The sequence below is a fragment of the Uloborus diversus genome, chromosome 3, assembly GCF_026930045.1.
Source record: "Uloborus diversus isolate 005 chromosome 3, Udiv.v.3.1, whole genome shotgun sequence".
Taxonomy (NCBI): domain Eukaryota; kingdom Metazoa; phylum Arthropoda; class Arachnida; order Araneae; family Uloboridae; genus Uloborus; species Uloborus diversus.
Window position 1 is genome coordinate 5,180,916 of NC_072733.1, and position 27,839 is coordinate 5,208,754.

The following is a 27,839-nucleotide window of genomic DNA, read 5'->3' on the forward strand; positions in this document are numbered from 1 at the left end:
TAGTATTTCAGGGAACCATTCCATTTATTCATCAATCTCTTTTGAATAGCACAGATTGCGTTCATCTTTCAATTATTTACAGACTTTTTTTATACATATGTGTCACTGAGCATCATCTTCTTCGTTCTTAAGAAAATAAATTATCGTTTTCGTACATATACTAATATTACTACACAGCGAAATCTGACTGACAATCAAAGTAACTCAAGGCAACATTTACACTTCGTCCGCACATCCCGTCACCGACGTACTTTTCTCCCTAAAACCAGTTTTTGGCCGGCGTTGCTATGACAACAAGCCGTACTGTACGAGATCCGTCAACGGGACTAGAATCTAGATATCTGTTGTCCGTCGAGTTGGGAGTCGCATTTCATTGGTCTCCACAAGATTTTCTCTCTTGTGTGAGCACTTAACGGGCGTCGCAAACTGACAACCCACCAAATTCTGAGTTAAACACTAATTTAACAAAACGCGAAAGTCTTGAAAACTAAACATAATCAGTTATGTTATGTAGTAGTTTATAGGAGGCCCCAACTTCAAATGGTTATTAAAAATTAAGAGATTGCATATAATTAGTTAGGTATTAAAATAATTTATCGTATAGTAATTAAAATCAGTTGTTATTTTATAATTGGGTGTGTAGTTTAGTTGATTTTTGTACTGGAATTGTAAAATAAATTTGATCTATACGTTTGGGTCGGAAATTGTATGTCAGTATGCCCAATTATTTTTTACTTTTTAGTTCCACTTTGTTTTTGTTTTTTGAAGTCGGTTCTTTTTTTATTCGAAAATAATTTATTAACACGTCCACTTGACTTACAGTGTGTCAGAGCTCAGTAGTATTTTGACAAGCAAGCCTGTATGGCTATTTTATTGGTTATGTTCCACACTTCAAGCACATGAGCACACGTTAGCAGTACGATGGGAAAATTTATATATGACAAACAATGCAAACGTTTGGCCCACCCTATTATGGTAATATTTAACGTTTGGTGGCAAAATTGTTGAAAAAATAGCTATTTCAAAACTCACTTCAGCTTCTTTAAGATAGAATTCCAATTCTTTGTAAGGATCGTGACAGGCTGTCATTTTGCTCCACAGACTCGGCTTACTCAGCTCAACGCTTTTACTACCCCATTGATATCTGAAAAGAGATAAAATTTATCATTAGCCAACAGTAGAATCATCAGCAATAAGAAACATCGAAAAGAGATAAGAAGTTCATCTTGCCAAAAATCTCCATTTCTTCCATTAAATCCTTCAATCTTTTTGGGCCATTCCACAAAAAAGCCGCCATTTTGTCCCGCACGTGACAACTCGTTCTATTAAAAAGTGATCTTTTTAAGAGGTAATGAACAAATTTTTTGGTTTAAGAAACCACACATACGTATACGATTTCTTAAGCAAGAAAATTTTGCTCACTCCTCTTTTAACTTATTACTTTTAATGAAACATATAAATTGTCACCAACGGGACAAAATGTCCGTTTTTCCGTGGAAAGGCCGTATCATTTTTGCTTTTTTTTTTTAAATGACAACTTAATTCTAGTTTCGGTTTGAAATTTATGGTTAATACCGCAGCTTCGCATATTAGAGGATTTGCTCAACGCAAAACGATTGCGCAATGCACAAAAGTTATGTAATTTCAGAATTTGATGTGCAAATACAGAACCCAGAATAAGTTCATCTTGTTCGCGATGTCCCGAAACTGATCTTTTTGACGAAACATTTATTTGTGTCACTTAAGTCTTCGTTTGTAGGAACTTTCAAATGTTGAGGTTCCTCCATAAATGATGTCACGCTCTGAGTGACATTATTAGTGACATTATAATCGTTTATGACAGGAGGAGGAAGGGGGCGGGGCCCGACGTGATGCCCAGTTGAACAATCCTGTTAAATTTGGTGCTTCTCTCACAAGAAAATTCGCAACTATTTAAAGTAGTAACTTCCAAAACTGGGAAGAAATAAAGAAATTTAAACTTTCGTTGAAACTTCGACTTATTTTTTCACGAAGTCGACTTCAGCTTTTTTAAGTCAAGCGTACGTGTGCTACGCAGGTTGACATGAATAAAAGAACCCCGTGTTATTCTCATGAAGAAATTGATAATAAAGATCTCCATTGTAAAACAAACAATGAAAGCCTACGAAGGTCCGGGACACAAAAATCGTCAAAGTTTGCATTTTGCATTTTTTTTTTTTTTAATCATTCAAAAAATTTCTCCATTGAATTTTGCTTAAATGGACATTTGAATCTCGTTTCTATCTTAACTAAAATAAAAGATATAACTATTTTTGGTTCATGCATTTAACTAATATACTTAACTTTAAACGCGTTTTTCTCCATGATGCAATTTTTCCCGATTTTTTGCATTCAAACTCTTATAAGTCAAGAACTGATAAAGGAATGAAATTTGGAGCATATCTTTTTCAAACAGTTTACTTTAACTTTTATTCGGTAAATTTGAAAAAAAGTTTCCTGTAAAAATATATTTAGAAAAAAGCATCTTCGATTTTTTTTCGAAATTTTTCTTCAATTTTTTTTTTTCCTTTTGAATTAACATTTTTTTTAATCGCCGAATACAAATTAAAACAAATGTTTGTGCATAAAGTTTTGAAAATAATTTAAAAATTGAACAAGAATATTTGGAGTTTTAGCGATTTAAAACAACCCCATTTTTTAAAAAAAAGCAAATTAAATTTAAATAAAAAATATTTTTTTAAATATTTTTTTCGTGATTTTGCTTGTTTAATAGATTGTGAATCAGGGCAAAAAATTTCAAAACTCTAAACTGTTTAATATTTTTTTTTTTTTTCAAAATGTGTCTCGGACCCCCTTAATCAAAATTCATTAGTGGAACAATCTATATTCACAAACAGCAGAGCAATATAAAAAAAACGATACTAATAACAATAGTAAATAAATTTTAAAATTGAATTTACCCTATAAGGACTATGGGATAGATGTGTAATTTCAACATTTATTTTTTAAAAAGTTGAGCCTAAAAAAAATATAAATTTTATTTCCCCTATGTTATTGAGACGTCAGAATCTTAATATCAGCAAACAAATATATCGTTTAAAAGGTATACTGTAATTTTATTTTAAAGACGTCACAAATGAAATACACCGACTGAAACCATTGTATTGATACTGTCACGCTTCTACTTTTATTAAAGTTTACTTTTTAATGGCAGATTGTATGTAAGTTATGTTATTAATTATCCGAGTATTTCTGAGTTGAATAATAAATTAACTAAATGTTGGAAAATAGTTTTACTTTTACATCTCTAACAGACCATACAGACATATATGCTGTCCATCCATTTACAAAAAGTTTAACTGAACCAATTTTCACAAAATTTAGGGAAGACCGGGGATAGTTGGCGAACTTTTCAAACTTTACTTTTTTAACGGTTGTAAACAAAGTAGAAAATTTTTCTTTTATTGCTTGGATAAACTGTATGGTATCAGCAATAAAGTCGCATTTTTGTTTTGACAGTACTATGCTTTGGCAATTTTTTACATAATTTTTTGCGAACCTTCGCAGAGTTCGCATACTTGCCCCGTCACGGGGTAAGTTGGCGAGCTGTATGGGGTAAGCTAGCGAATTGAGAAAAAATTACAATTGCCACAGAAAATTTCACTTAAAGCCTCAATGATGCTTTAAATAAGCAAGTAAAACTTACCAATGAATGAAAAAAAGCGAAATTAGTATTACAATTGCTTTAAAATTATGTATGTTATACCATATAAAAGGTTTAACTGATTTTAGAAGCAGATGCTGAAAATTGCAAACATTATTTGAAATGAACTATATTATTTGTCTGCGTTCTTCTTTTTTATGTTGCTTTTCGGTTTACATTCATTTTTTCTTGGATTTAGAGATTTCTTGTATGATTTGGGAACTTTTGTGATGTTTTTCATTTTTCTGCTAAGATTCTTTCTTCCTGAAGAGCCTTTTTGACTGGAGTATTAAAGAGTATTGCTGTAGACCTCTTTCGTTTAAATCCTTTTTTGATCTGACCATCTCCAGCTTTAGGATAAGGACGTATATGATCTGAAATAATGCTCAGAGACGTATGTGGCTTTAGATGAGACATAGCGCTATCTTCAGTAAGAAACTCGAAATCTGAATTATTCAATGAAGTAGCAACTGAATCTGCTCTAGGACAGGTACATCCAGTTTTATTACTTTCTTCCATCAGGGGCGTGCATAGGGGGGCGGGGGCGGGCCCCGAGCCTGAAGGGGGCCCAATATTTTTAAAACTAGGTTTGAAATGAAGGGGTAACCAATATGGAGGGGGGCCCGGAAAAGTTGTTTGTGATGGGCCCCAAAATTTCTGTGGCTGGGACAGATTCACTCATAGATTTCGGAGATTGGGAGTCTGACCAATCAGTGATATAACTTGGCATGAAGTCACAGTCTTGAAAATCACAGGCGGAATTAACATAAATTTTCAACGTGCCATGTAGACTCGTATCAAGAGGCAGCAATTTATCACTACAATGCGGTGGGAAAGAGAGTAGTGTTATTATTTTTAGTGTAGTAGTTTACTTACAAAAACTAAGCCCTTATATTGACGTGGGAGTCGTAAATGTCTAGTAAGAGAATCAGAGGGTTTTATTTGAGCATCTAGTGCTTTTAGCAAAATCCTTTAAGAAATCTGGAAACATTTCAGCTGTCATCTAACCACTATACATGCAGCATTGCATCTGGTCCGGTTTTCCCATTGTTTTATTTACTCGAGAATTTTCTCATTTCCGGAAAGAAGAGCACGTATGTTGGCAATATTATAAGCATGCCTATAAAAAATGATTAGCTCAAGAATAGTGTAACTAATGCAATTATTTCATTAAATTGACAATTTATAGAATTTAAATTTAGATTTTTAATGTTTTGACTCGAAAAACTTAACTTGGGGCAATTACGCAAATTCGCACACTTACCCCAAAAAAAGTTCGCATACTAGCCCCAACTCGCCGTATTGAAATCAAGTTACATTGGTTTAAAAATGGTTTCATAAAATAATCCGATTAAGGCGTCATTTGTTGTGTAGAAGCATGGGCTATTCAATACTGATAAGTTTTGGTAAATTACTTTACTATTATATGTTTTATAAGAAAATAACTAAGGCTGAAAAAAATTACTTAACACTGTGAAACAACAACTTTTTCTCGTGCAAACTACGTTTGGTTTGGCAGATTTCTCTGAAAATACACTGAGAGTAGCGAGGCATATACGTGGTTACGTGACAGTTCACTCAGAGTTGTCGATCAAAAAACGAGAGAATTATTTAACATTCGCACACTTACCCCTTCGCATACTAGCCCCGGTCTCCCCTACATGCTATTTACGTCACCCATTTGAAAAGTTTAATATATAAAAAATGCATCTTTGTCTACCTCAAAATTTATGGTAATCAAAGTTTTCAGAGATGAAATCGATGATTTTGTGATCAGGTATAAAGAACCAACGGCAAAGCAAATTTGAATAAAAAGCCAATTCCTTCATTTGCAAATAATTAATCATTGATTGGCGTTTGTTCCTCCCAATGCCTCCCATAATTACTTCAATTAAAAGTCATACTCCAGAAAGGCTACTCAAATACGCAATGAGTATAGCTACAAGTTAGATGATAAATCACTCAATTATAAATGTTTTCTAAGATGGAATAATTAACAAGAAAAAAAAGTTTCAAAAATATCTGATAAATATCGTTATATTCAGAATCCAACCCCAAATGTAAAACATGAAACAAATTTAAGATGAATAACTTTTTCCTAAATTAACTTGAGTCACGCTTCAATTCTGGGTGCATGCTTTATAAAAGGGAAAGGATAATTGCTTCATGTTGTGCGGAAGATTACATTTCCACTTATACTTAATTAGACAGCTGTTTAAAAACACAACCTTTTTTGAGCTATGATGAAAGAAACGCCCGATGTGTAGTAACTTAGAAAATAAGCACCATTTTCTGAATAAGCGGGGAGATTTCTTCAGAAATCTGAATATTAGGCTTCAAATGAGATTTTGAAGCAAAGATAAATAATGAAATTTCGAAACTCAACGAAGTCATACGAGATAACTGTGAGACATTCCGGTTAACTTTGCGTCACTTCCGTTTTTTTTTTCCCCTTTACAATTAACTCCCGTTCATCCACGGGGCGGATTATTCGCGAGTCAATTCAACAATCAGCATTATGAATTCTCGCAGAAAAAAAAAAAAAAAAAACAATGGTTGTGTTTTGGTCGAAAATTATATATTTAAACTCAGTTGTTTTTGTTTTATTTATTTAAGTTTTGTTGCGCTTTCTTCATCGTACATATACACTCAATCTTTATTGATGTTAAGTACTGTTGAGCAAAAATACAAAACATTTTTGCTGTACTGTACATATTTTCACTGTTTGAAGAAAGTATTATGCATCAATACAGCCAAGTTTGTGAGGAAGGACAATTTTTATCTTATTTGTCTCTCATATTAGCCTTATAGCGGTTTATCAGCGATTTTAATTATCCGCGTCACTTGTGCCACTCAATTCTGTGGAGAATCGGGAGTTCACTGCATTTGACTTAAAAAAAAAAGTGTATAAAAAATAATTTGAATTTTGACATCTTGAATTCAAAGTATGTTTTTCGCAATCACGAGTGTGTATGGGTGTATGTAGGCATGTGCGTTTGTAGGTGTGTGTGCATTTGTGTGTGCGTAGGCATGATTGTGTGGGTATGTGTGGGTGCGTATGTGTGTGTGTGTAGGATATGGATGCAACCTGGAGACGGTTTTCGCTAGAGGAGCAGCATCGGGAGGGGCCGGTCGACGGTGGTGTTGCAGAGGGAGGCGGGGAAGGGGGAATAAAATCATAGGAACACCATTCAAAGTCTAAATGAAAACAAAAACAATGTGATTGCTCAAAAAAAAATAAATAAATAAAGAATTTATTAGGAGCAGTGATGCACTCACACGGTAAGTTGATGAAATACTTTTTCAACTCTTTATTTTACAAAACATAATGGTAATATTTTGCGCAGCTCATTCCACCGTACAATAATTCTGAAAATAACATTCTGGAGCAAGTTTTGCAGTTGTTGAAAGTACAACTTTAGAAATTGTTGAAACTGCGTGTTGTATTGTAGATAATAGAAGTCTTGTGTGGTGCTGAGAGTTACAAAATGGGAGGTTTTAAACATTTAGAAATTTTATTTTTGTGCATTAAAGTTGCAACTACTTTTATTAAAACTATTTATTTTGGATCCCATTTTTGACGTGGCTCTAAATGATCCTGATTAGCAGGTTAGATTAAAACCATGCTGATAACACAGGTCAACAAGGTTTCTGTTCCTGATTAAGTAAGTGGTGACTTTTATATTTTAGGGGGTGCTGAAAAAGAATGACAATAAAAATGTTCCATCACCCACAGATTTTTGAAAAATCCAAAATCTTTAAAATCTCAATTTAATGACATTTATTCAACAGCAAACGACAATATTTACATGTACAGTATTTTTGTCATTTACCTTTTTATAAAGAATTACAAAGCTTGAAACTAGTATAAAACACAAAAAATATATGTTATTTAAAAAGTTGTTGAAGAATAGAAGAGATTTTTGACGAAAAAAGGAATTACACTTGTAAAAAAAAATTCTTGAATTTCATACTTTAAGTAGCTGAACACACCTTAACTGCGGATAATTTATTATTGGAACTAACACAAACTTAAATAAGATATAACATTCTAATAAGATTCTAAAAGTAATCCCGAGTATATTAGGAATAAACTGTCAGTGATATCCTGGTAAAATTGCAGAAATATCCTGGTGAAAGCGCTTCACATGCTCGTCGCACACAGCTCCCATACTTTCCGGGGGAAAATTCAGTGAAATCGAACATCCTATTTTTTTTTTTTTTTAACTTTTTAATATGTCTTAAATTAATTTTTCATAGTTAGGACTTTTATTATTTCTTAAGAACTGTGTCACAACATTTTAAAAATCAGTCCATGCTGTTTTTCCTAAATCACTTAAACTAGCTTCAAAAGATTCAATAAATTACCGCCCATTAGCCAGAGCTAAAGCAGAAATACATGAAATACACCGCCAGCTCAGTCATTTCCAGCCGAGGACTGCAGTTTCGTGCTTATTAGCACTCATCAGCCCGGCATAGGAAAGTGACTGAGCTGGAGATGGAAAACCTCTTACGGAAGCCAAGAGGGCCAAACAAACTAGTAGCACCAGTATACCTTGCCTTGCCATCAATTTTCGAGTTGAACCGAACCATTGCTTCGGTCACTCGTCTGGTCTGTGCTAATTCTACATTTGCTACCAGTTTGTTCGGCCCTCTTGGCTTCCATAAGAGGTTTACCATCTCCAGCTCAGTCACTTTCCTATGCCGGGCTGTTGAGTGCTAATAAGCACGAAACTGCAGTCCTCGGCTGGAAATGACTGAGCTGGCGGTGTATTTCAGGTAGCTTCAAAATGTCCGTCCTTCATAAGCTTTCTTATCTGTGGTTCAATGGAAATACCTTCCTTATTTTTTTGCATAAATGAGTGATGTGAACTGTTCTTACATATATTGAAATCCACACTCTTTTTATCCATTGGTTTAACGAAATTCTTCATCAATCCCAACTTTATGTTAAAGGTAAAAGAATATTTTTTACATCGATTAGAGGAACGTATCGCATATTTTTTTCTTCCACCTGCAATATATTGTTTGCGCTCTGGCCATTTCTTTTTTGATTTAATGTTCATGTATTGCCCTTCTTTCCACTCACACAGAAAATAGCAGTATATTGTATAATAAAGTTGCATATCAATGAAAACGGTAATTACTTTAAAAAATGCTGCCCATATGATCCGATTTTGATGTGAATAGTCAATTTCATGAATCAATATCATCACATTTTCGTTGAATTCTTTCAATCTGCAAAAATAAGCTATGGGAACCGATGGCAGAGCCTTTCCAAGCGCGGAAAGACAACTTCAACTACGTGATCTTGCGTGAAACCGAAATGATACGGAGCGCCTAGCCCCATCTGCTCAAGGTCGCATATATAAAACTTATCAAAATGAATTCGGTTTCTATTATCTTGTTACATGTTCTGTCTTTGTAATGAGTAAAAAAACACGTGTCTATGGATCAAATGCATCTCAAAGAAAAAATATAGTGAACTTTTAACTGCTATAAGAGATAGCATATATAGTCCAAAACTTATAAATGAAGTTTCTTAAAGTCGGAGGGTGATAGAAATTTTTGCAAACATATTATTTTTCAGCACATTGACATCTATAAGAAACACCCAAAGTATATTGTGGAACAGAAAATTCGTTAAAATTTGTTTTTTAGTGTAATTTATTATAAACGGATTCAATAATTATTTGCTCTTAATTTTGGATAACTACGAGATATTTTAAGAGTTTTCTCCGTTTCTTTACAAAAAATACAATAAATTACATATTCAAATGTGAACGGGGAAGTTTAAAATAGAGAAATTGTGACTGAAAGTGTATTGAAAAACTGTACTCGAAGTATTCGTTCACTACAAAATGTGCCTCATATTTTCTTAAAATATAAAATGGTGAGGTATAAATTAGCGGGCAAACAAAATACAAACGCTGAGCAATTATCTCACAACTCGTTTACTGATTATATTCTAGAGAATACTAAATTGTAATGCATTACCTATACAGGGGCGAGCACAGAAATTTTGGGGCCCGTCACAATGGACTTTTGCGGTCTCCGTCCATATTGTTTGCTCATATTGATTGCTCATATTTCATTCCTAATTTAAAAAACCTCGGGCCCCCTTCAGGCTTGGGAACGGGCCAACAGGTGTACCTCCCCCCCCCCCCCCGTGTACGCTCTTGTTTCTATATAGTACCTACTACGTTTCCCCATCCCCTTGTCGAAAATATCAGTTGTTCCGTTATTACATTTTAAACATAGTTTTCCAATGGAATGAAATGCATTCATAAAGACTATCCGAAGTTGAACTCCTGCTGAAATTTTATAGGAAAAAATTGCAGTCTATTAAATCAACGCAATACGTTGACTTTTTTTTTAAATCGAATATTGGATAATAATACCAAATGCCATTAGTCTTGTATCGTTGGATTTAAATAATAACTCAAACGAATACTATTTTTTAACTTATATTTATCACCTGCCTTAATAGTAATTAATTCATTCATTTTGTGGAATATAATATTCCCATCCATTTGATACTGGTGATAGGAAGTATATTTCGTATTAATTAGCGTAAATTGTAAATTTTAGTTACTTCGTGAAACGTTGAAATTAAAATCAAAATGCAAAAAATTTTATATCGTTTAAGCACAGTCCCTTATTAAGTGCAGTCTTAAGCACAGGAAACCCTTGAATGGAATGAGTTTCCGATAGTTCACGTTCCAGAAGAGTTGAATGCAGTTGCTCATGAAACAAATATACCCACTCAAACTATAGATTAAATCCTATTTCTCACGAACCATACAATTAAAAAAAGTTGATCCAGTATTCGACATTTCATTCTGGTAGATTCAACCCCCCACAGAGAGACCTCCTAACCCCGTCGTGGATCATCTTTAACTTTCCCACGATAAAATATAATCCTCCGAACACCACAAATGTTTCGAAGTCCATAGGCACATAATTCCTCAGAAAAAGTCCATCAGGAATATCTAACATAAGTGGGGAAAGAAAACCGTGTGTGACAGGGCGGGAGGAAAATTATACCGCTTTTTATATCGCCGACATATCGGACGGGAGAGCTCCTGAAAAGATCGCTCACTGAACAATAACTTTCAATGACGTAGCACGGCGACCTTCTGATCCAGAGACATAATAAAATGACTGGGCCAGTGTTACGCATTTTTTCCTCGAGCACGTTTTTATCCTCTATAGACAAGATCCCTACAGGAATTCGTACTCAAACTTTCCCGTTGGAAGATAGCGAAACAGCAAAAACTCAATTGGCATTTAGAGTAAAAGGCCCGCATAGTGAGGTATCATGTTAAGATATATTAATCACCCGCATAACTGAAACCCGGAAGGTATGTGATTGCAAGAAAAAACTTGCAAGTATGACAGGCAATACATATTACTTTCTCCATGACAATAAAGATACGTATGAAAAGATAATCACCTCCCAGTTCTGATCTATTGCTTAACCAGATTGGTTTCGTCACAAACATTGTCATTGGCCGAGTGTCTATGTACATGTGTACACACAATCCGAAAATAAAACGATGCATTTAGACGCATCAGCACTTTGGACATCTTATCTCGGTGTCCTGATTACGCTAATTCATTGCTATACAAATGACTTCCAAGAATAAGGCCACATGACAGACTTCCTCGTAGAGGATGAATGACAAGGGTGACGTCACAAGCTAAAGACATAGCTTAGTCAGGGTCATGACCTCATGTTCTTCCCATCACAAGAAATGACATCACTAGATAATTTTACAACGGAATTCCGCAAAGAGCTTAACGCATGATGTAACAATTATGCAAAGAAGATGATTCTCTGCCGATGGGTGTTACAAGCCGTTTCGGTTATCTTGAAAAAAAAAGTCATTTTCTTTCCACACTTTCCTCAAAAAAACAGCCATAAAAGAGGCACTGAAAAGCAAAGAGATGTAATTGGACATTTTCAAGTATTCAGTAAAGCGCGTTTAAAGATAACGTCCTTGATAGGCTTTCATTGAAATTGATTTCTAAATCATGATATATAGCAACACCTACCAGAGCTACTAGTTCTATCTCCTGCCCCAAGACAGAGGAGAGGTTCACCTACCATTTGTACCGGTTATCTACAAATTTTTAATTTTGTCACTTGACTTAATTTTGTCACACACTTTGCTTCTCATTGCCTCAAATGATCGCAGAGTTGATCAGTTAGAAATATAGATTTTTATCCTACAGTTATCAGAGATAGTCAAAAATAAAATATAGAAAGTTATGTTGAGTATTTTGTAGCAATATGAAATCGTTTTGTTATTTATTTGTTTATTTTTAAGAAATCAATTTAAAAAAAAAAACTTCCTAGGACGATTTTTATTTTATGTTGTTAAAAAACGTACATAAGGCAAAACTATCTGTGGCTGACCCTGCAACTAGTAGTTGGCAATGACACTACACTAGTAAACTAACACTTGTAAAGAACAAGCTGAAATGTAATAAGCATTGCAAATTTCAACACTATTTTATAATTTTGATTAAAAAGGATTAACACAAAGAATTAAATGCCGTTTTAACCAAAACCACAAACTGTTGTTTAAAATTGCAATGCTTACTTTACAGCGTCACCTGCTAGTGCTTTTAACTTAAAGTGAATTCTTGCTCAAAACTTCAGTTGGAGTGAAAAATCATCAGAATTGCAAAGAGTGATTAGTTAAGCATGCAGATCATTATTGTTGTCATATCTATATACATAAAAATGAATGTTTGTCTGTATGTCATCCATGAACTCAAAAACTACCCGGCAGATTTGGCTGAAACTTTCACCGTTTGTTATTTTTTGGTACTGGGAATGTTTATAGACCAGTTCGAAAAAAATCCGATCGATAGTTCCTTTTTTATTCCAATTTAAGTCACAATCCATTGGATAAATACGAATAAAATTATCGGCTGCAGAAATTAATTCGCGTGAAAGATCTCATTGATAAGAAGTTAGCTGTTGCCATTTTTCTTGAGTTTGAACAAATAAATTCTTTCTTTATTGTTTTATGGCTTTTCATGCAACGGGGGGATTTAAAACTTTTTCTATTTGATATTTTTAGCGATTGATTGATCTTGCAAACTGCGTGAGTACAAAATTTGAGTATAGTCACGGCTTCACTTGATACCTGGACCGATTATTATGAAAATTGCTATATATATGTATTTTTCCACGGAGAAGGTGCATAATATGCTCATTGAAGCCACTCGCCACCAGGTGGCACTGCAGAGTAGCAACTTCTGCCCCGTTCAACCGATTGTCATGAAAATCAGTACAATGATGTATTTTTTTGTTGGCGTAGCAACGCGCGTCGGATACAGCTAGTAAACAATAATTAAATAAATAAATAACAAGAAGAAAGTTTGACTTCGGTCCAAATTTCGGACAACGAGTTTTATAATCTTAAAAACAGAGAATTTGCGCTTCTGGGATAACATTTTTCAATTTTGTTTATCTATTTACTATTATTATATTCTTCCCCTGGAATCATGAATTTGCAAAAGTGGTTATGGCTCACTGGGAAAAATTTTATGGTTTTTCGGTACAAAGCTAAAATACAATTTCAACTCGTCTAAATCAAAGGAGAGCAACAAACGTAATACTTGGTATTCGCACGACAAATGTAGTTTTATTTGATACCACAAAAAGCAGGAAAATAGCATAGTATATTCATTTTTTGTGTGATCTCTCAAAACTCCATTATTTCGTAACGATTAATGTTTTGGATTTGCATTTTAAAGTAGAGTATAACAGAACCTCGATTAACCAGGATCGGATTATCCGGAACGTATGTAGAGTCGGATACTGTTTCAGAGTCAACACCCTAGATCGATGCAAAACTCGTATTTACTTATTTTATTTTTTGTGTATATTTGAGACGGTTTGAAAAAAAAAAAGAAAATTCGTATCTCTAGATTCCATTTTTATCAATTTACTTATTCATAGTAATTTATGAAGAAATTACAAAAACAAGGAGAATAAACAAGCACAACTTGCCAAAAAAGAACCCTAAAAATTGATGAAATATTAAGTTAAATAGTGGCAACATTAACCGCTCCAATTTAAAAAAAAAAAAACAGAAAAAAAAAGAAACTTTTCGCAGAATTTATTTTAATTATTTTTGACACCTCAGTAAGTATCGGCACTTTTCGTAAATACCGGCGGTCGTTCAACTTGGGACGTACAGCACCATATAATTGTTTTCTTTGGTTGAACATTCTAGCTTGTTAGTTCGTTGAATTTGATATTGAATGGAAATTTTAAAGAAAAATGAAACTGAAAAACAGAATATACATTATGTTTGCAGGTAAAAATCTGATCTGATCAGGATAAAAATTTGCATTTTTGAAATATTTTTTCATAAACTACCAAACAATACTTTTTTGTCCTAATAGGGAAGTTTTCGATTTTTCAATTTTATTTTTATATGATAGAGTAACATGTATGAACATCATAGGTGAAAATTTTTTTGCGATACGATAAGTAGTTTTTTTTTTAAATTAATTTTTAAAGTTCAAGCGCTTGTGACGTCAAATGGCATGGGAAGTGACGTCATGCGCTCTTCCGATACCGGAGAAGCCGAAGGACATGCAGTTGGTTTCGAAGACGAAACGTAAAAGGCTTATCTCCTCGCACTTAACTCCTCGCGTTTCTGAACATTAAATCTCTCATCCTCTCGGAAAATTTTCGAATATCATCATTGATGTTACTTGAGGAAGATTATTTAGATTGTGCTTTAACGAATCCGGCCTCCATAATGTGTTCAAAAGGATTATAGAATTTCTAAAAAATAAAAATATCAGCGCGCTCAAAATGTCCGTACGAAAACAAGGGATCTTCGGCGGAAGGCTGCCCATTAGTGCCCTGTGACGTAAGCTCTTGACGTTTCAGAAGAGCGCACTTTCGCGCGTGGATTTTTTAAAATTCATTAAAAATCAATCACGGTGTTTTAAAATTTGGCGATGGTGAATTTTTTAGTTTTGAGGGTCAATTAACAATATCCAATAGTTAAAATATGAACATTTAATAGGTTGCAACTTCCCTATTTATTCACAAACTAAAAGCTTTTCGCGTGGTTGGTAAGGTTTACAAAATGATACAGATAACAAAAATGCAAACAATGGGCGATTCCACGAAAAAAAAAATCGCCATTTTGTCCCATACATGACAGCTTATTTATTTCATTAAAATGCAATAATTTTAGAAGGTAATCCACAAAATTTTTCGCGTAAGAAAACACACATACGTTTGTGATTTCTTAAACGGCAAAACTGTGGTTATAACCTTTAAAATAAAGTGTATGAGATGTCATCCTCGGGTTAAAATGTCCGTTTTTCGTGGATTGGCCCCGATTGCTGATCCTGGTTAAATTATAATTTGCAGCAACTGGTAGAAAAGCTAAGACATAGGGAAGAGTTAGGCATTTCTTTTCTGATGATATTTCACTATATTTTTAAGCACTAACCGCATTTTTATTTGAAAAATAAAGTTTTGTTTAATACAAGTAACTGATTCAGCAATCAGAGGAGAGGACGAACGTACTGTGAAATAAAATGACCGATTACTAATTAAAGAAAGCATTCCTGCAATTATCAAGTATTGACTGATGGTTGAAGATAAGTTGAGTAAATGCGGAAATGCGTCATATTTCCTTTTACACTAACGAGTTTTATGTCGTGTTGATTTCTGGAGGGGACTCACATCAATACTATTAAAACCTGTGTGTGTCTATCTGTGACCCTATCTCCTTCGTACTCTGAACATCTACCAGGTCAATACTGGTAGCGTTGGATGCAGAACATCTAGGGGAAGCAATTCTGCCCTGTCTCTCTCCTTTAAATCATAAGGGGCTGGGCATTCAAGTGTAAAAGCATTAAAATCATCAATTGTCACCCACCGCAAGCGGCATTGAACAACCTCTGGTTGCGAACGGGGCTGGCGAACAAGACGAGCAGGGAGCGGAGGCCTCTAGAAATTAAATGAAATCAGTTGAAATCAAAAGAACGTTTTTAAATCACAGCATTTTGAGAAAAAAAAAACACTCTCTTATTCTATGAAGTATGCTAATACAATACCATCAAAATTTACAATGCTGAGGATTCAAGTAATATGGAAGAAGCAACGGTGGTAATTCCATCGAGTTTTTGCAAAAGATAAACCATTTTGAGTTTAATATTAGTAGAGTCTAATAGTTAATGGACAAAAATGTGAATGAAAATTGAAAGTTTGTTGTAATACTGTGGGGAATATATATATATATATATATATATATATATATATATATACACACCGGTGGACCATTGCTAAGGACGGGTTCCAATGTGCTATGTAGCGCTTAAAAACGTGTAATTCGATGCCAAGTGAAATAAACTAATACCAGAACTCTAGAACAATGCAATGACGATAATTTATTGTGCTCTGAAATCCAGAAGGCGTTGAAAAGTGTTCAAAGGACGAAACGGTCATTTTGGGCTGAATACGTAAAAGTGAATAAATGTAATTACCGCTATCATGCGTTCTGGCGTAAGATGTCTATATGGGATATGGCTGCCATGGAAAGCGATGCAAGCTTCCACACGTCATGTAATGCTTTAAACAGCATTATACAGCAGCTGTTGGGGCAATTTATCCCGATCGTCTGTCAGTCACGGGATGTAGTCGACCAGTAAGACTGCTCCCCAAAACATCCCAAACATTTACAATACACTGGTGTGCAAAAATTAAGGACGAGACGGTTTTTTCAATATAACTTTGTACAAAAGCTTTCCAAATCAACACATTTAATCCCGTAAGATCCCCAATACGTAAGGACATGTGTAATGTTTGCAACATTTACTAAAAGAGAAATCAGAGGGATCAAAAGAAGCTTTATTGAAAAAGTACCATGGAGCGCAATGCGACTGAAGGCCGAAACATCCCTATGATGGGTGTCCAGCAAGAAACATCCGGTCTTTAGTAGGGGATATGATCTCCCCCGACTGCTAGGCAGGTTTCACAGCGTCTGCCCATGCTGAGAATGAGGGTGTCAATGAGTTGTTGAGGCATTGCTGCCCATTCGTCTTGCAGCGCCAATCGAAGCTCCCGAATCGTTACTGGTGGTAAGGTACGAGCTGCCAAGCGTCTGCCTAGAATAATCCCATACATGCTCGATGGGATTGAGATCCGGAGATCGTGCCGGCCAATCCATACGTTCAATATCCTCACTCTCTAAGAGCTGTTCGGCAGCTTCTGTGCGATGACATGGTGCATTGTCGTCCATGAAAAGGAACTGCGGACCCATAGCGCCACTAAAAAGAAGCACATATGGAAGAAGAATCTCGTTACAATAACGGGTCCCGTTGACTGAACCTGCGTCGAAGATGTGAAGGTCTGTACGACTACCAAGCATGATGCCTCCCCAAACGAGAACACCGCGACCTCCATACCTGTCCCTTTCAATGATATTCGAGGGATGATTGCGGCTTCCCCGCTCTCTCCAGATGAGTATGCGATGCGAATCGCTACTCAGACTGAATCTGCTCTCATCTGTAAATAGTACTCGTCCCCATTCATTGTCTCTCCAATTCCGGTATTCCCGGCACCAGAGAGAACGCCTTCTCTGATGGGCATGCGTTAGAGGTACACACCGTATAGGGCGTCGTGCAAACAGACCACCACCGTGCAGTCTTCTGGCCACGGTAAAACGCGATATCGGTCGTCCAGTCGCCTGTGTCGTGTGTCTAGCGATTTCTCCCGCTGTCTGCCGCCTGTTTCTTCTGGCCTGTAAGACAATATACCGGTCATCTGCGGGTGTGGTTCCTCGTGGACGACCACTACTGAACCCCCGGATAGCTGTTCCTGTAGTTTGAAATTCTCTCCAAAGTCGTGAAACGATGCTGTGAGCAATTCCGAACTCTGCAGCCACACTTGTCACACTGCGGCCTTCCTCCAACTTCCCAGTGATTCGACCTCGTGTAAAAGCATCCAGATGTCGTCTAACAGATTGATTATTCGCCATTTCTCGCTGAGGCAGCAGCTCGGTGTGATTTTAACTGCTATAGGGCGTGCAATCTCTTTGCCAGAAATACTGATCTCACACCGACAACATGCTTTATACTACTCAGACACTCCCCCATTACGTCTGCCTGCATATCTGCGCATGTGCTACCGTACATCACCTTACTTAATCTCCTGATTGGTTTTTCTGTCCGCTCTGCCTCTTCGTTCAGCTGATATGCTAATTTTTCGACTTCGTCCTTAATTTTTGCACACCAGTGTATGATTCAGATTTATAGAACTTACTGGCCATCCGCTGTGTTGAATATTTTGAGCGAGCTAGACACTCCTGGAAAATGGTTGTTAATGACATGTTACGTTGCTATCCATGAAAACGAATTTATCGCCCACAGCGCCACAGAACACGTGAAAATGGACAACATTTATGTATCACTTGCCGTCATAGTCTTGTTTGGAAGCACACGAGCGACGTACGGCTATTGATCACAATCCTACCCATACCAGGACACAACTTGTAGGATATTAGTCCATTTCTTTAATGTTTGCTGGCTTGTATGCTGTACCACTCTCATGCCAGGTTAGTTGTCGTCCACAATTAGACGAAAGACTGAACCTGCGCTCATCTGAGAATAGTACACAAGCCCAGTCGACTTCTCTCCAAATGCGATGCTGAAGACATCATTGCAAACGAGCAAAACACTGACTTGTAGACAATGGGATGTACAAAACAAGCTGACGGGCATATAGTCTTACTGCACTCAAACGTCTGGCTACAGTTTTTCGGGATATTTGCTTGTTAGTAACAGCGGAAAACTGCTTTGCTACATCAGTAGCTGTGTTGCGCTGCTTCCTTTTCGTTGCTAGCACTAAGTACCAATCTTCTGTTGACGTCGTATTGCGTACACGACCTCCCCGTGACATTTGCTACACATTCCATTTGTTTGAAATGATTTCCAAACTTTAAGAACAACCCTGTGGCTGACGCAGGGCCTGATTAACGCACGGTCCGGCGGGTCCGCGGACCTGGGCACCACAAATTTAGGGGCACCAAAATAGCCTAACCTAAATTCACTTACTTACTTCCTTTTTTTTTAAAAAAAAAAGCTCATTTTACTTTTTCTCAACTTTAAGGGAGAGGAGGCTCAAATTTTTTTAAAAATCAGCTCAAAACCTCATAAAAATAAAAACATTTTGCGTAAAGAAGTCGTTGTCCCTTAGCTCTGGAATTTCAAAATAATTACTCGGATGACATAGATGAACATTTTCCAGAATATTTAACACACTTTCAAATTTTTGCAAAAGGTAACCCTTCTCCTGGAGAATGTTTTAAAAGGATAAGATCGCTAAACATTACACATACATTTCCGAATGTGGATTCACCCCTGCAGCTTCTTCTTACCTTGCCTATCAGCAGCTGTTCCAGTGAACGTTCCTTTTCATTTTTGAAAAGAATAAAAAATCATTTGAGAAGCTGCGTTTCTCAGGATAATTTACAGGCGTTTTCCTTATTGACCATTGAAAAATCTATGACATCAAACATAGATTTCAATTATTTGATCGACACATTTGCCTCTGTTAAAGCCAGAAAGAAGCTTTTTTAAAACTTGATGTCAGAATTAGTAAGTTTTTTTTTTTTTTTTTTTTTTTTTGCAGTTTTAAATTGTTTTTTAAATTTTTTTCGCCTTAAGAGGCAATTTTAACTGCGATTAGTTTGGTGACTATCAAGTGTTTGGTATTCAAATCCCAGATTTCCTTTCAAACGTAGTAATGTTCCTTTAAAATGTAGTTTCTAGTAATTAGGTTTTTAGTATGAAACATTGACTTTAAAATTGTGCGGATTTTCTCATGTGGGGGGGGGGGGGGGCACCAACATCTACTTAGGACCTGGGCACCAGTTTGGCTTGATCGGGCCCTGGGCTGACGTCGAACTCTCTTTCAACATCTAAATTTTTCTGCCCTTCTTCGATGTTGCCAACCCCCGGCCACCCATAAAATCAACTAAGGGATGTCGGAAAGACATACCGAAAAATGCAAGTTCGTCAATTGACTCCTTCCCGTCAAACTTTGCTTTTGAACAACAATGGTCATCTCGCGCCCAATCCTTTATATGGCTTATCAGCGCTATCATGTGACCAGCAACGTCGTGAGTTTAAAATTTGCATACTCACAACATATCTTACTGTGTCCCGAACTTATGCCAATTTCCATATTTCCCTGCCTTCCATTTTGTAGTCGCTAACGTTGCTATTTCCATCCGTTCTTAGCAATTGTCAACCAGTGTGTGTGTATATATATATATATATATATATATATATATAGAGAGAGAGAGAGAGAGAGAGAGATTTTTTTCAATATGTCATCATTGTTCAAATATATATATATATATATATGGAACAATGGATATGGCTTCGTTTACATGGATTTCAAGGTAAGATAATTTTGTTATAGGCAGGTACTGTCCCGTGGATGGCTAATTATTGGAACTTGTTTTCCTAATTAGTCGAGGCGAAACCCCCTGCTTTTAGTTTTAGGTTTCAGCTCTAGTTTATTGTTTTTAGTTTAGCATGTGGTGCTTTTGCCCACTGTTACTCTATATTGCATGTACTGGAGCTTAAACATTCTCTTTTACATCATAGTTAAATTTTTGGTTTTTTGACAATAATTAATGAATCCTCCACGGCTGATGAGCTCTGGATTCATACTTTATCTTTTCCTATTTAATAGCTGTTTGCAATTTTCCTTTTTATCATCATTAATTTTATATAATTTGTTTAATATTTGTAATTCTGTTTGCTTAATTTTATATATATATATATATATATATATATATATATATATATATATATATATATATATATATATATATATATATATATATATATATGAGGCAGTGAGAAGCAAAGGGATGCAAGTGGACTATTTTAAGTTTCGAGTAAAACGCGTTTAAAGATCAGATCCTAGGTAGGCTTTCATTGACTTTTTTTTTCTAAATCATGCTATACAGCAGCACCTACCAGGGCCACTATTTAGTACCATCTCTTGCCCCAAGACAGAGGAGAGGTTCACCTACCATTTGTACTGGTTGTCTCCAATTTTTTAATTTTGCCACTTGCAAACCTGTGCTTCTCACTACCTCACACATATAATATATATATATAAATACAAGGGAAAAAAGAGACAGCGAAAAATAAATAAGATACGTTGTACGTTACTCGACATAGTGTAATTAAGAGCGAAAGCAGGTTCAATTAGTCTTTGAGCGAATTATCTTCATTGATTATGTGGAAATAACACGACAACAAGAATTCAGATTACGTTATATATATCAGGGGTGAATCGGTTCCGGAATGTCACTCCAGTACTGCTTTGTTGGAAAGATAAATTTAATTTTCATATAAAAATTAGTCGCAGCTCGGAATTCAATTATTTCTCATTGGAATTCCGGTACTAAAAACTTTACGAATTCATTTCTGTAAAACTTAATTCAAGTCTTATTCCTGTCAAACTTATGTAACTTACATAATGACTATCTTAACACGCTGCACTATATAAGCATAAACAACTCTCAATTTTCAAGCATAAAAACAATTTTTTTGAGTAATTAGCTGTGGCTCAGAGGCGTGAACATCGAAATGATTCGCAAATAAAATGAAAGAAACTAGTAGCCATAAAACTGCTTCAGCAGCAATAAATTAACAAAATCACCGACATGACCTAAATGTAGCTAAAGCTAGCGCTATATCTCAAAAACTACCTCAATAACCATAAGAGAAAGAATACATTGTACTAAAGTAGCGAGAAACTGAAATCCAAACATGGATATGAGGTAATATATTTCGCAAAAAGAGCGACTTACTTCAAGAAACAAATTCCAGGAGAAAAAAATGTTGACCACAAACAAGAACTTAGTTCTTTCCGACAACCATGTCCCACAAGAATGCTGGCTGTCCGAAAATCAAACGGCTAGTGATGTTTCGCTCCTTTTGGGGGCGGGGCTGAAGGCGGCCACGGAAATTTACAACCGTCATGATTCACCCACTCGTAGCCTCGTCACATTCCCCTATCAACAATATACAACTTAATTCTTTTTTCGGTTTCGCGTTTTCGGTTGTCACTACCATAGGATATATTGGTCCGCAAATGTATACGAAACAATAAACACCGTAGACAGAACGAATTTTTTCAACACCGTAATAAATGCGAGCGGCAAGAATACCAGTCCGGGAACTAAATGAAATATAAATAAAACTCAGTACGGACGTAAATAACATTCGTTACGTTTAGGATAAAATCTGCAGAAAATAAGAAGGTAAGGTTGGACAACCTCATTTGCTGTAACGGATCCATTGATTGCATTTCTGCAAGAACTCAACTGCTGCTGAGTATTTTTCCGAACTTGATCTAAATTCTGTTCTTAGGATAAACTAGTAGGATTATAACATGGTAATCAATGCTATGTGATTTCGATGCATCTAGGTATACGTATTGTGCGGTAATGAGAAGTTGATCTCCGACTCGGACAATGTTTAAATCTGTTTCGGAAAATAGGGAGGGGTAATTGGCGCTAAGTTGATTGAAAAACTTACTTAGTAGTTTTACAAAAATATTCCAAAAATCCGAGCCAATAACACGTCTACTTTTCACTAAACTCCACTGAAACAGGTAAACATAGTCAAGGTCAGAGCTCAACTATAGTGCAGCTCTGGTTAGTTGAACTGTGACCTTGACTATATTTACCTGTTTTAGGGGAGTTTAGTAAAAAATAGACGTGTTGTTGGCTCGGATTTTAGTTGGAATATTTTTGAAAAACTACTAAGAAAGTTTCTCAACTCAACTTAGCGCGAATTACCCTTCCCATTTTTCCGAAACAGAGGTAAACATTGTCAGAGTCGGAGCTCAACTTCTCAGAGCCTCACAATAACCAGTGCTGCACAATACTTTATCACCTCTTAAAGTTTTGGCCAGTTAAAGAAAACAAAAGCCAAAACCTGTGCCGAAGAAACTTGAGATCATTTCTGATATGTTTTCCCAATGAAGGATTCAGGGACGGACTAGCCCGTAGGCCGGTGAGCCCCAGACCCGACGAGAGGCAATGTCAGCCTAGTCGGAAACTAGGGTCCCGGCGGCATTGATGCCAAAAAAAATAAATAAATAAATAAATAAAAATAAACTTGAATTCTGAAATTTTGAATTCAAATTATGTTTTTCGCAATCGCGAGTTGCGACAGGGCCGTACTCATTGGGAGCTATCGTTTCTAGAAACAGCTCCTGTCCCCTCCCAAGCCTACCCCTCCTCCTGGGCGGTTACGTGTGTATAGTTGTGTGGGCGTGTGCAGGCGTGTGTGTATGTGTAGGCGCGCGTGCGTGTATGTGTAAGCTTGTGTGTGTGCGTAGACCTGTGTGTATGCACGTAGGCGTGTATGTGTGTAAATGCTTGTGTGTATGACCGTGTGTGTGTATGTGTGTGCGTTTGTATGAGCGCGCGTGTGTGTAGGTCATGAACACCAGGAGAAACGGATTTCAGGAGGCAGTGCTCGGAGCCGCGCCTGCAGAGGCCGGTGTGCCGTGGTGCTGGTGTCCCTAGTTCAAGCTGAAAAAGGAACCAAACACCAAGGACGGTCAAATGAAAGCAATAAGCAATCGTGATTGCTCAAAAAAAAAAAAAAAAAGGAGAGAGAAAGAAAAAAGAAAGGAAGGAAGAAAAAGGGGGGAAAAACTGTTTTGCGAAAACGTAAAAAATAAAATTTCTTTCAGCGTGAGTGTTCGCAAATATACAAATGATCTATTCTTATTCATGATAGGGAGGGTGAAAGTGTGTGATGAAATAAACGTCGATCGCACTTTAAATAGACTTAATTATATTTTCTACACAGCAGTTTTGATTTTTTTTTCTTTTTTTTTTTCCTTTTTTCGTTATTTTTTTGGGGGGGGGGGGGAGAACAAACCTGACTAAGGGCCCGCCTTGGCTCTCTGCGGTCCTAATGCGCCCTCGAACCTACGCGTCTTCGTTTTTTTTTTTCTTTGCGCCATCCCTGTGCGCCCTTTGGGAGTCAAGTTTGACAACCTCTTGAGGGACCTACTTCGCCCCTGCAAGGATTGCAATCAGGTGACTACTCTGTTGTTCACTAAGTTAAAGTTCTGCATATATTTCAGCCCATCCTTTCTGATTTTTTACTTATTCTACAAATCATACAAAAGGATCACTAATAAATCGTAATATTCTACAATCTGATAGATGAAGCAATAATTGAAAGATAAAATGTCTATTGGTAAGAAATGTGCCCAACTGCATAAAAGATACTGTTGAGAAGTTGTAGTACATGAATAAAAAACCTATTTATTTAAAAGGAGTTAAAATGGAAATAAAAAAGACACTTAAATGAATTCATTCAAATGTCGGTAATAAAAGAAATTTTTAAGTATAACATGGTTTAACAAGTGTATGTTTAATTACAGTAACTAAGCTGTTTAATTACAGTAAAGTTTAAGAAAAGAAAGAGTAGTGTACAAAGAGCATTCAATCAGAAAGAAATTGACAAAAAAGAATTAGATTTAAAAAAAAAAACGCAATAGCATGAGATTATGAGATTAATCATCTGCAAAAAAAAAAAAAAGGACAATAATAAGTAAAACAAAAAAGGGTGTAAATAAGAATGCAATAAAAGCGTTTGGATAGTTTAAAATTCCAGAGAAAAATTTTTACTGCCCACGGTATTAATGATCAGCGTGGATGCTGACTGCCAAACGCAAAGACAATGAAATGTCAAAGTCCAATTAAATGAATAAGCAATCTTGATTTCTAAAAGAAAAATAAATAAATAAAATAATAAAGCGCGTATGCATGCTAAGCAAAAAGCAATTTTATGAAAATACAGTGAAGCACCGTTTATACGTTTCTCTTTTATACGTTTTTAAAATTGGTCCCTGCAAAGTCTAATACACATTAACCTATACCTATTACACTTTTTTCGTTTGTACGCTTTTTTCATATAGTCCCTTCAAAAACGTATAAACGGTGTTCACTAACTTCTTCCAAAAAAAAAAAAAAAAAATCACGAGAAACCGGAAAAACTGAATTAACTTACTTATTCATTTGTTTTTCCTTTGAAATTCTTTTTTAAAAAAACTTCAAGGTTGACAAAAGGAAAATTGCTCTACAATGTTGAAAATTATAAATGAATGGAATACTGACTAAGCATCCGTTCAACATTTCCCCGAGACGTTTAGAAGAGGAAGAACTCATTCAAGAAAATCTGGTGTTAGACTTGGCAAGATAGCTAGCTGCCTTAGTTTTCCCGTAAGAAACACGTGGGCTGAAATATTTAATTTAAAACGAAAATATTCTGGCTTTCGTTGTTAACTTAAAACCAGGGTGCGCAGTCGCACTGGTTTTTGGAGTTAAGTAGTCGGGAGTCGAAGATTTCAAATTTCAAGAGTTGGAATTGGTCATTTTCCCTCAGAGTCCGCAACTCTGCCAGTGCTTGCCGAGTTGGAGTCAGACTGATTTTGGAGTAAACGAGTCGGAGTCTCTAAAATTTCCTAAGTCGGAGTCGGTCATTTTTCCTCCGACTCAGCAGCTCTGCTTAAAACTACGCAATATACATCGAATAATTACATAATGCAATTATCTTTATATATAAAAATGAATGTTTGTCTGTATGTCATCCATGAACTCAAAAACTACCCGGCAGATTTGGCTGAAACTTTCACCGTTTGTTATTTTTGGTACTGGGAATGTTTATAGACCAGTTCGAAAAAAATCCGATCGATAGTTCCTTTTTTATTCCAATTTAAGTCACAATCCATTGGATAAATACGAATAAAATTATCGGCTGCAGAAATTAATTCGCGTGAAAGATCTCATTGATAAGAAGTTAGCTGTTGCCATTTTTCTTGAGTCTGAACAAATAAATTCTTTCTTTATTGTTTTATGACTTTTCATGCAACGGGGGGGATTTAAAACTTTTTCTATTTGATATTTTTAGCGATTGATTGATCTTGCAAACTGCGTGAGTACAAAATTTGAGTATAGTCACGGTTTCACTTGATACCTGGACCGATTATTATGAAAATTGCTATATATATGTATTTTTCCACGAAGAAGGTGCATGATATGCTCATTGAAGCCACTCGCCACCGGGTGGCACTGCAGAGTAGCAACTTCTGCCCCGTTCAACCGATTGTCATGAAAATCAGTATAATGATGTATTTCTTTTGTTGGCGTAGCAACGCGCGTCGGGTACAGCTAGTATATGAATAAAAAGCAGATTGCTGCATACACATTTTCGGTACTACTAGAGATTTTTTGACTTTTGTCTGATGTCTTTTCATCCATAAGCTAACTTTTTTTTTGTATTGAAAAAAGCGTTCCTTGTAACGCCGAAACGAGTGTCTGCAGCAGGGGCGGTACAGACTACCATTTTTTTTCTTGCTGATGAAAGACCCCCCCCCCCACGCACACACACATGAATGAACATATAGTTCTGGGAATTAAAAATTTCTGAAACTAATTGGCTATCGATTTGTCGAGAAAAATCACCAAATCGGCCGGAGTAGTACTTAGTAGAGCATAAACGTTACGAATTTAATAAATTGAAAAGATGACTGAAATTGCTTACATTCTATTTATGCAAGTGTTAGCACACAATGTGGACGGCGACTGTTTAGGGGGGGTCCTTACCCCCATGACCCTCTCCTTATATCCGTCCCCGGTCTACAGTAATCAACAATTTTGTGCAACTAAACGTGGTTTAGTTGCACAAATATAAAACACAAACTGGTATGCAGAAACTGGTAGCTAATATAATCTATATTAGCTACCAGTCTTTTTGGCACTCTTGGGTTTCATTAAGAGGTTTTCCATCTCCAGCTCGGTCACTTTCCTATGCCGGGCTGATAAGTGCTAATAGGCGCGAAACTACGGTCCTCGGCTGGAAATGACTGGGCTGGCGGTGTATTACATATATTTATAGCCTCAGCCCTGGCTATACTTTACTTAGTTTGTTTCATTGTTTATAATGAGTGAAACTGAACTGCAGATTATTTTTTTACATTCTAGTCGAAGACATTAGTTCAATTAATTTTATTAAAGAACAAACTTTTGAAGCCAATTAAATGCGTTATCTCAAAATTGATGAGAAAGTCATAAAATAATGAAAATATTAGAGAATTCTAAATGTTTGAACAGCTTGATTACAAGTTGTCCAATTTTGGGGCCCTCTTTTAGAGAGGGGTGGCAAGTAGAGTCCCGGAATTCACCTTCCTCAATCAATCCCAGGTGATGCCACTGGTATATGTGCCAAAATCTCATTAAAGAAAACTGGTTACTAAACTTCAAAAGTGTTGCTTGATTAGTGCTTGACTATTAAGGTCCATTATGGGAAAATCTTTCAATAATGCAGATTTAAAACATGGGATTTAAAGAAATGAGAGTCTTTGCAGGAAACATTTCCCGACAAGCTATTTTTTAATTAAGAAATCAGTTAACTAGCTAGATTTGCTGTAAGTTGCGTTTTACTTAACTTCTTATCAGTTATTTTTACGATGTACCATGTTCCAACCAGCGACTATAACAATTTTACTTTCATTTTAGAATGTGTGTTTCATGTAAACGTGGTTACTTTTTATTTCACTTTTCAAGTACAAAGGCATTCTTAGTATTTCCTGGTTTCGTAACGCTACTCACAGAAAAAAAGAAAAGAACGATAATACTTACTCATAGAATATTCAAAAATCCAGGTTAATAAAATTGAATAATATTTAGCACACCTTGCATCACGTATCGGCAGAAAGAAATGCGCCGCCAAAATACACAATGCAGATATGAGTTGCACACATTCCACTAACGCTAATAGAATGGTATTTCCAGATTTTCTAACTATAGTTCGAGGCGAAAATAACAAACGGAAATATGTTGCTTTTACTACTGTCTCCGTATTTTGAACTAAGATGTTCAATAGTAGGAAAGACAGATCCGATAAAGTGGCGACAATAGAGATAGAGTATCAGAACTAGGAAACGATACGCAAACACTGAGTTTTTTTCAAAGCACTGATAAGAGATGACTGAAGTGCTCATACCTTGTCCAGTAATCTAAGTTCAACCAGTTGTGAATGAAAATATTTTCGA

At 35.9% G+C, this 27,839-nt stretch overlaps 1 protein-coding gene across 1 annotated transcript in view; it reads right to left on the reverse strand.

Moving 5' to 3' along the window:
• LOC129219328 (rho GTPase-activating protein 7-like) overlaps positions 1-27,839 on the reverse strand; it is a 576,074-nt gene that overhangs the window by 325,900 nt on the left and 222,335 nt on the right. The window contains exon 4 of the mRNA XM_054853684.1: positions 1,033-1,144. Within this exon, the coding sequence (XP_054709659.1) occupies positions 1,033-1,089 (57 nt within the window). The 5' untranslated portion in view covers positions 1,090-1,144. The remainder of the gene's footprint in view (positions 1-1,032; positions 1,145-27,839) is intronic.